This window comes from Pseudochaenichthys georgianus, chromosome 9, assembly GCF_902827115.2.
Source record: "Pseudochaenichthys georgianus chromosome 9, fPseGeo1.2, whole genome shotgun sequence".
NCBI lineage: Eukaryota > Metazoa > Chordata > Actinopteri > Perciformes > Channichthyidae > Pseudochaenichthys > Pseudochaenichthys georgianus.
In genome coordinates, this window is record NC_047511.1 from 22,738,581 (window position 1) to 22,748,413 (window position 9,833).

General features: G+C 40.3%; 1 protein-coding gene across 1 annotated transcript; it reads left to right on the forward strand.

Annotated features, from left to right (window-relative positions):
• The first annotated feature begins 2,535 nt into the window (after positions 1-2,535).
• cdc45 (CDC45 cell division cycle 45 homolog (S. cerevisiae)) lies at positions 2,536-9,605 on the forward strand. Its single transcript, XM_034091251.1, has 18 exons — positions 2,536-2,729; positions 2,893-2,952; positions 4,220-4,312; positions 4,434-4,571; positions 4,811-4,960; positions 5,033-5,091; positions 5,175-5,223; positions 5,405-5,466; positions 5,558-5,608; positions 5,731-5,850; positions 5,954-6,085; positions 6,205-6,303; positions 6,385-6,546; positions 7,114-7,252; positions 8,061-8,144; positions 8,263-8,381; positions 8,914-8,990; positions 9,285-9,605. Exons 1-18 carry the CDS (start codon positions 2,679-2,681, stop codon positions 9,347-9,349), a joined length of 1,710 nt encoding a protein of 569 aa, XP_033947142.1. The 5' UTR covers positions 2,536-2,678; the 3' UTR covers positions 9,350-9,605.
• Positions 9,606-9,833: the final 228 nt, after the last annotated feature.

The following is a 9,833-nucleotide window of genomic DNA, read 5'->3' on the forward strand; positions in this document are numbered from 1 at the left end:
CACCCTGTACTTTGCTTATTTCTTTTGACTCTGAAATGTGTGATGATTACAGGAACCTTCATAGTATAGGATTTAGAAAAGTTGGCCGGCATACCGCAACAAAAATAGTTTATTACAAACGTGCTCAGCAAATTGGTACAGCAGAGGCGGATTTAGGATTGTAGGAAATCCGGGGCTTAGCCCAGGAGTTGTTGGGGGGGGGGGGGGGAGGTGCAGGGGTAAAGTGCTATTTTTTTTACAAGTGGGGGGTGGACAAAACATCCTTTAGGGGGGTCGTCGCCTCCTCTAGGGGGGTCCGGGGGGAGCATATTGAAGTTAAAAGCATCAATCTGGTGCACTTTGAGAGCAACATTAACCCTACCTTAATAATACCTTAAAGGGGACATATCATGCTATATTTGAACAATATATTGTAGGGCCATACCTATATAAAGTATATAAATAGTTTTTCTTTCAAAATACCAAACAGATCCTGCATTTTGCCTTCTGATGTGATTTAGCATGTTTGGCGTGTGTTCCCATTAGCATACCGCACCGCTATCGAACAAAGCCGACACACCGTCCTCTTCCGATCCACTGCACATTGCTTATCGTTTTATAGATCTATTCTCATCCACCATCTTTGTTTGTGACGTAAAGAGTGTAAGAGTCACGTTTCTGAATCGGGCACTCTGAGTGGATGCAGTCACAGCCAATCGGATTCAGAGTGTTGCCTGTCAGTTCCGTTGCCTGTCAGTTCCGTTGCTATGGTTCCGTTGTTATGTGTACTGAAACGAGAGCCGGTATAATTCCACGCGGGAAAACAAAATAAAAATTGGAATACGTTATTTTAGTGTCTTAAAAGTAGACTGAGGTATGAAGGGTTAACGTTACATCTTAGAATAATTTGTAGTCATGTTCTGTATACATACTAACATATAATGGTATTGACTTAGTGTGGTTTATCTTTCTGTCGCTGCTTTTAATTTAAACTGAGCTGTTGTGTTCATCAGTAAAGTGGAACTTCTGTGTGGACTATTCGTATCTTAAACTGCACTGTAAATTTGTATTCATGTATTTTTTCTTTTAATGTTTCTTTTATTATCTTTTACTGTTTTTAAATGCCTTTGTCTGAATGTCTTTCATTTTTGTAAAGCACCTTGAATTGCCTTGTGTTGAAAGGTGCTATATAAATAAACTTGCCTTGCCTTGGTTACTCCATGTTTACTAGCTATAAGATTAACGTTACAGTACATCACTCTTTTTCACTTCTTACTCAGTCAGCCAGAGTGCAGATATCACCATTAGATTCACACACCTGAAACATCATCCATTTCTTCACTGCTGGTGATGACATTGTTGTCAGTTGCTGATACTGCTGCTGCTGCTGCTGCAGCTTGTGGCGCCTGCTTCGAAGAAAATAACTTTCTAATATCCATAACTTAGGCTATTAGCTTAAAACTCGTCAGGCACTAGGAAGGATCACTTCTTCTTCAGGGCAGGGAAGGCTACGCAGTACGCAGGCTAATGTCCCGTAGCGGCTGCCTCTCTGGTGGACTCCGGTACTGCACATTACTCCCGAGACATTTAAAAAAATCTAATTATTATTTTTTTTTTTTTTAAGTGAAACATCCGGGGCTTTTCAGAAAACATCCGGGGCTTGAGCCCAAGTAGCCACCCCCTAGCGCCGCCTCTGTGGTACAGCTACAAAATGCAGAATGTTCAATTTTCTGTTTTAATGCTGCAACGCTCTGAAGTAACTCTATTTCCTGCAATGCATCTTGCTGTTGTTAGTCCTGTTTTGAAGTAAGACTCAATTGTTTTAACATTAATTTGTGGGATAATTTCTGCATAGAGTTTTGTTGCTAATACATATAAAAATGAACAACAAGGTAATGGATGCATTCGTTGGCAATGAACAGCTTATTTCTCATTTATAATACAACCATTGCTCGTTGAAAACATGTTTATCAAAGAAAAAAATGATTCTAGTGATAAAATATTTGTCAAAAAATTGCAATAGTGCAAACTAAAATAAGGGATACCATTAATATAAGATAAAGACAAATTGTATCTGCAAACAAATTCAATGAAGAGAAAACTTGTGAATATATAAATGGATATTCATACAGATACATAGGTGTAAATAAAACGTTATTGTATGAAGATTGAAGAATAAAGTATCCTAAAAAAAAAGTATAATACAGACATCGATATATGTCACAGATTGATGCCAACAATATTCCTTCAGTGACCCACTGTTTAATGACTTAACCATATAACCTCAGATGGTAAACAAACAAACAAACAAACAAACAAACAAACAAACAAACACATAACACAACTCAAAGTGTTCGGACTTCAGACAACCCAACTTTTGCCAAAAATCAAATACTGTAGTGTGTGTATGTGTGTGTGGGTGTGTGCGCGCGTGTGTGCGTGCGCGCGTGTGTTTATTCTTTGTTTAGGTGGCATTTTTTTCTTCAGCGTGCGTGGCCTCTAACGTATGACGTCGATTCGTTAACTCCCAGTGATTGGCTGGAAGTGACGTGCCGATTTGGCGCCACATTTCCAACAAGGAACAGCACAGAAGAAAGCTCCGTGTCACTGACAGCGAACCAAAATAACCCGCAGTTCATGTTCATTTAGCGTTATTTTAACCCGTTTTTTTTTATCTTAAACCTTCTTAAGTTTTCAAAATGTTCATCACGGACATAAGAAAGGAGTTTTATGAAGTTGTTGCCAATCAGGTAAGTTGTTTTATCGCACTAACTGTGACGTTAGGTTAGCTAAGGTGAACCATGAAGGACTGTTTGCTAACATCAATTAGCGGATAGTTACTTCATTGTCAGTTTAGGCCCCATGTAATTATGTTGTACGACTTAAACATATTGTACATTGCTTTTCTTTCAGAGAGTGGCTCTCCTGGTGGCGTCAGACATCGACGCACTCTGCGCCTGTAAGATAATACAGGTAAGACAATATCATGCTAACTCTTAGCAAACATTAGCTCCTGTTACCTCTGTGCAGACTGGGCACACACTAAAATTACACTCAAATATCGCAATAAAGTTAGGTTTAGGTTGGATTTTGACAGACATTTACTCCTTCATTTACTCAGCAGTATCCTTTTTCTCACGGAGTCTCAGAGTCCTCGCTATAACCAAAGCGTTTCAACATAAATAAATGGCTAAAAACAAAACGACTGTTTTTTTCAATACCATGCGAACTAACTTGCCTATACTAGTTAGCTTGTGTTGTCTTAGCTGGCACACCTTTTGGATAACGGAGGACAATAATTGATTTCACATATAATTTGAAGTGAAATATGATTCCAGTTGTATTAACATCCTCCATGGCGTGACCCAGTAAATCCAAACGCATATCAGATATTATTTCTACACTGCACAAGTAGGACATGCCTCTATTTGTTTTCTATTTTGGCGCTTCTTGTATTTTACAGCAATAGTTTTATATAAATACTGCTGTTTGTTTTGGAAAGGTCTTGATCTGTTCACTAGCTTCCATGTCATGTGACCCATTGACTCCAAATAAGTGCAGATTTCTATTATTACACTGAGCAAGAAGGACACGCCTCTAATATCAAATAGGAGAACATTTTGGTCACATTACATGAAATGTAAACAAATTACATTTTCAATTGAAAACCTGCTGAATTATCTGGAAAAATATTTTTATAAAATACAGGGTGGAATAAAACGTGAGTCATAACAGGACATCCACAATATTGAGAAAAACTGAAATGTAATAGTAAAAAATGCAGCCACAATTAACCACAGCCTCAAATGTCAGATTTTTAAAAATGTTGTTTAACCAAAAGTTATAATCTCAATATTATGACAATTGCATTAACTTTATTAAAAGGCAAACCGGTTATATAAACTCCATAATGTGAGAAGCTGAATCCTTGTTTATAATCTAGGGTGAGGCTCAAAGCTACTAAACTTGTGTTTATTAGTTTAGAAAACAACACTTAACTCTCCTTTATTGCCTGACACATCATTTAACTAATGTGTAGACATAAACATGTACAAGTGTGTGTGTGTGTGTGTGTGTGCGTGTGTATATATTTTTTTGTAAATATTTGCCACTTCATTTTTTGTCCGTTGTTTCAGCTGTTGTCACATTCATATGTCATATTTCACCCCTTTACTGTTATTCAGTCTTTGATACCAGGAAAAGATTAAACTATCATTTCTGAATCTTTTTGTCTCTTCAGGCACTGTTCCACTGTGACCAGCTTCAGTACACACTTATTCCAGTAACAGCCTGGCAGGACCTTGGCACCGCCTTCCTTGAACACAAAGAGCAGGTATGAACTATTTAGATCTGTTCGTACATGTGAATAAATGACAGAAGGATAAACAAGGAAGAACTGTTGAGGTTTACCAAACTGTCACTCTGAACTAAATGTAGTATTTTGTGTGTTGTAGTTCAAGTATTTTGTTCTCATCAACTGTGGGGCAAATGTTGACCTTCTTGAGATGCTTCAGCCCGATGATGACTCCGTCTTCTTCATCTGCGACACTCACCGGCCTGTAGATGTGGTCAATGTCTACAACGACAGCCAGGTGATGGACAATGATCAATTCAGCTTAAAGAAGCAAGCTTGGAAAATATCGTTCAATAGTTCATTTTGAATTAGCTGCATCCATTTGTCTTTTATTAGCCTTTGCAGTAGTTAAATACATTCTGCTTAGCTGTGGAAGTTTGTGAGCATTAACACAAACCATCTCAGTGAAAACAGTGCTGCCATGTTTTACACTTCAGTCATTTCCCATTGTATAATCTTCTGTCATCTCATCCACAGATAAAGCTTCTAATCAAACAAGACGACGACCTTGGTGTGCCCTCATATGATGACATCTTTCGAGATGACGAGGACGAGGAAGGAGCCGACTCTGGAAATGAGAGTGAAGACGGATCAGAGCCGTCTGGGAAACGAAGGAGATTTGACGAGGTACGAATTGGACCAGAATGAGAATCGCTGAAAGACTTTGTTGGTGTGGCTCTAATGATTGTGTTGTTTTAGGGAGCAATTGAGAGGAGAATTGATAGACAGCGAGCGAAGCGGGAGTGGGAAACGAGAAGGTGAAGTATTTTTAAGGAGGTGTAGGGATGTCATATCTCATCACAAGTTCTAAACTGACAGTAAGTTTCCACTTATTTCTCAGGAGGGAAATCTTATTTGACTATGAGCAGTATGAATATCACGGGACATCGGTGAGTAGAGGGTTTACAAATGTTCTGTCATTCTTTTCTCTTTTAAACTTTCACAAAACTGTTTTCCAATCTATACACATCTGAGAGTTCCTTACGCATGGCTGTATGTTGTCTTTCCTTTCAGATAACATTGTCCTGTATACAAAAGTTTAATCATGCTTTTTCATGCGTCTTTTGTCAGGCTGCAGTGATGTTTTTTGAGCTGGCCTGGGTGTTGACTAAAGACACCAAGGACATGCTTTGGTAATTATTGTAATTAAAATGTCACTACAAACATTGTGGAAAAGCACAGTGCAGACTTTAAGATGTAATCTGTTTTGGTTTTTCTTGACAGGTGGGCCATCATTGGACTGACTGACCAGTGGGTTCATGATAAAATCACACAGTAAGAATATCTTCAGTAGCACAAATAGATTCCCTTAAATATTTACTACATTCATTACAGGATCTATTCACTTTATAGTTTTCCCAATATGAACTATTCTTATTTGCCCGGTTTCTTTTCAGTATGAAGTATGTAACTGACATTGCAACAATGCAGCGACATGTTTCCCGGCATAACCATCGAAACGAAGACGAGGAGAACTCTCTCTCCATCGACTGTATGAGGATCTCCTTTGAATACGAGTATCCTTAACTCATGACAGGTTTACATTGTTGTTGTTTTTTCCCCCATACATTCAAGAGTCATAGTGGCTGGAGGTTCAGCTTCCTTAACCCTGTTCTTTAGCCTCCGTCTAACCCTCTACCAGCACTGGTCCCTGTATGAGAGCATCTGTAATTCCTGTTACACGACGTGCCACTTTAAGCTCTGGACGTTAAACGGTCAAAAGAAGCTCCAGGAGTTCCTCGCTGACATGGGGTGAAGTGCACAGAAATCAATGAGGCTTCTGCCAACATGATGTCATTAAATGTTCAATGTTTTACAGAGCTGCCATACTTGTTTTAACAGCTGATATCTGCCAATGTTTTTTTGAACAGGCTACCTCTGAAGCAAGTGAGGCAGAAATTCAACTCCATGGACATGACGATCAAAGAAAACCTACGGGACGTCATTGAGGAGTCTTCCAATAAATACGGGTATGAATCCAGAAATCACCTGGAGACACTCGGATGCATTTATTTGCAGACTGACTGAAACGATTGATCTCTCCCCATCAGTATGAAGGACATCCGCATCCAGACATTTGGTGTTCACTTCGGCTTTAAGAACCGCTTCCTGGCCGTAGACATGGTGCATGCCACCGCTGCCCTGCTGGAGAGCACCGAGAAGGATGAGAGCAACAGCGACAACTTCATCAAGGCCCTGGACTCTCTTTCAAGGTGTGTGGCAGTGTGGGTCCGTTGATTCAACCAAACGGTTTACTGAGAAATGAATGATTTGTGAACTGAAACTTTATTGGATTGTCTCTTGTCACAACATCAGTTTGTCAGGGTTGATAACACATTTTTAATGGCACTATCTTGACTTAAAACAGGAGCTCCCCAGGGCAATTCGTAGCGCTGACTTTACGCATAGTCATGTGTCTTCTCCTTTCCAAACGTCCTCGGATGACACTGCCCTAGATGGTCTACCTAAACACCATCACTGAAGATAATAAACTCAATGGGATGGTCAGAAAGGCAGGCTCAGCGTTACTCCCCGATTGACTTGAGGTCACTGTATAAAACAGAACAAGGACCAGATTAAAAAATGTGATTTATTTCTTGTTGTGTACTTTGAATGTAATATGTAATTCTGTCTGTGAGTTGATATGGTGACCAATGACGTCATGATGATGTATGAGTAGAGCTTTTTAATTTAAAGAAGAAATGACTTTAGCTGGAAAATGATTGGATTAAAAACACCCAAATGAACTTTAGTCCCCTGTTGTTGTCTTTTTCTCTCAGGAGTAACCTTGAGCGTCTACACTCAGGCATTGACCTGGCAAAGAAGAAGCTGATGGCGATCCAGCAGACTGTGGCCAGCTGCATCTGCACCAACCTGATCCTGTCGCAGGGACCCTTCCTCTACTGCTACCTCATGGAGGTACGAGTGTGTGTGACCTACGTGTGTGTGACCTACGTGTGTGTAACCTACGTGTGTGTGACCTACGCGTGTGTGTGGCTGTGTGTGACCTACGTGTGTGTGTGGCTGTGTGTGACCTACGTGTGTGTGTGTGGCTGTGTGTGACCTACGTGTGTGTGTGACTTACGCGTGTGTGTGGCTGTGTGACCTACGTGTGTGTGGCTGTGTGACCTACGTGTGTGTGGCTGTGTGTGACCTATGTGTGTGTGGCTGTGTGTGACCTATGTGTGTGTGGCTGTGTGTGACCTATGTGTGTGTGGCTGTGTGTGACCTATGTGTGTGTGGCTGTGTGTGACCTATGTGTGTGTGGGTGTGTGTGGCTGTGTGTGACCTACGTGTGTGTGTGGCTGTGTGTGACCTACGTGTGTGTGTGTGACCTACGTGTGTGTGTGTGACCTACGTGTGTGTGTGTGACCTACGTGTGTGTGTGGCTGTGTGTGACCTACGTGTGTGTGTGGCTGTGTGTGACCTACATGTGTGTGTGTGTGTGTGTGTGTGTGTGTGTGTGTGTGTGTGTGTGGCTGTGTGTGACCTGTGTGTGTGTGGGGCTGTGTGTGACCTACGTGTGTGTGGCTGTGTGTGACCTACGTGTGTGTGACCTACGTGTGTGTGGCTGTGTGTGACCTACGTGTGTGTGTGTGGCTGTGTGTGACCTACGTGTGTGTGTGTGTGTGTGTGTGTGTGTGTGACCTACGTGTGTGTGTGTGGCTGTGTCCCAACAGGAGCTCCTGATCAGCTCAACACTCCCCGCTCTCTCTCTTTTGTGCAGGGAACGCCTGATGTGAAGCTCTTCTCTCGGCCCATGGCCTTGACTCTGCTCTGCAAATACCTCCTGAAGGCTTTTGTCAGCTCTGTAAGTATCTAATTGCCATTGAACTGGATTCAGTCTGTGAGAGAAGAAGCTTTTAACGGCCCTGAAAACACGCTGTTGTCATCGGGGTCCCTCTTTCATTGCTTGTGTTTTTCATTAGACGAGGAATAAGCGCTGCAAACTTCTTCCGCTCATCATGGCTGCTCCCAAGGACTTGGAGAAGGGAACCGTCATTGTTTTGGGGATCCCACCCGAGTCTGAAACATCGGACAAGAAGAAGTAAGCCCTCTTTTTAAACATGTATCATATAACCAAAACATTAGGAGTAGAGCTAAGAATATAAATTAATAGAAAGACAACTTTCACCAATACATAATTTCAAAGTCCAATACTTTTTATAGGGTGACTTTTGATCATTATTAAGTCATTTGGTCTATAAAATGTTTTTGAAAAATGTGCATCCCAGCAACATTTATTCTTCTCATTTAATCAGCAATAAAGTTTATATTGTAACTTAAATCACCCTTATTATTCAAAAACGATTCCATGCTTTTTTCTTTTCGATTATTTCCTTTCGAAGTGATGAATGTTTACATTTTTCAATCTACAATGATAACAAAAGTCGGCAGCAGAGAACTGTTGTTTTGTGCCTGAGAAATTAATGAAACAATTAACTGCTTATCAAAATAGTGATTTCAATTTTCTGTCAATCAAATACATTCATATTTGTGTTGTATGCTGCATACATTGCAGCATACAACACAAATACTGATATCCACATCTCTTATCTTTGTTCTCTGTAATCTAAAAGTTTCTTTGGTCGAGCCTTTGAGAAAGCTGCAGAGAGCACCAGCTCCAGAACTCTACACGACAACTTTGACACTTCAAGTGAGTTTTATCTCTCTTTCTTTTTTTGTGTTTGAGTTCTCATATTTAAATGTATTGGATGGATCTGCCAGTCCCTCCATCCGACACCAGGGGGCAGCTTTGTCTTTATTTCTAGCGGAGCCGGCATCATTTGGTCATTAGTTCAGTTTCCTATCTGCAATGTAACACCCCTCTCAGTCATGATTGCCTTGCATTTGTAGAATATTTCTGCACCTTCCTATCCCACACTACTGTTTATCTACTGACAGATGTTTGGCTTTAAATAATGTGTGTCTGTGTTCTGTTTCTGTGCAGTAATTGAGCTGAAGACGGAGGACCGGAGCAAGTTTCTGGATGCTCTGATCACCCTCCTGTCCTGAGAGAAGACGTGAGCCTGAGTCTGGTTTTGCTGCTGTTCACACTTTTAATTCAGGTGTCATCAGTACAAGAACGTTATTCAAGATTTCAATGTTTTTAATAATTGTGTGTGTATATTGTACAGTCTTTGTGTAAATGTGTGGAACTCTTATTTTTGCTGTCTTAATATCAGTCTTTTATTCCTGTTTGTATGCGAGTGGATTATCCCCTTTTTACTTTTTAAACATGTTTTAATAAATAATAGTAAGTTGCTTAAAATTCTTCGTTTGTTACAGTTATTGGTTACTAGGGGTTTGTGAAAAGAGACCTGTCAAATGATTGACTCTTTAATCTTGTATACGTACGACTTTAGGATACATTTTTAAGTTCATATTATAAGCAAGTACTTTTATCTAGCTATAAAAATTCAGGTTTTATTGTTATTTAGTGTTTTTTCGGCTTAGGAAGGACCTGACTCACATTAACACACGGGCCTATCAGGAGAGC

Bases quoted from the DNA above. Each gene is read 5' to 3' on its own strand.
- cdc45 (XM_034091251.1), top strand. From the start codon at position 2,679: ATGTTCATCACGGACATAAGAAAGGAGTTTTATGAAGTTGTTGCCAAT. The intron at 4,961-5,032 runs GTACGAATTGGA...GTGTTGTTTTAG, and splicing joins AACGAAGGAGATTTGACGAG to GGAGCAATTGAGAGGAGAAT. The intron at 5,851-5,953 runs GTATCCTTAACT...CCTGTTCTTTAG, and splicing joins AGGATCTCCTTTGAATACGA to CCTCCGTCTAACCCTCTACC.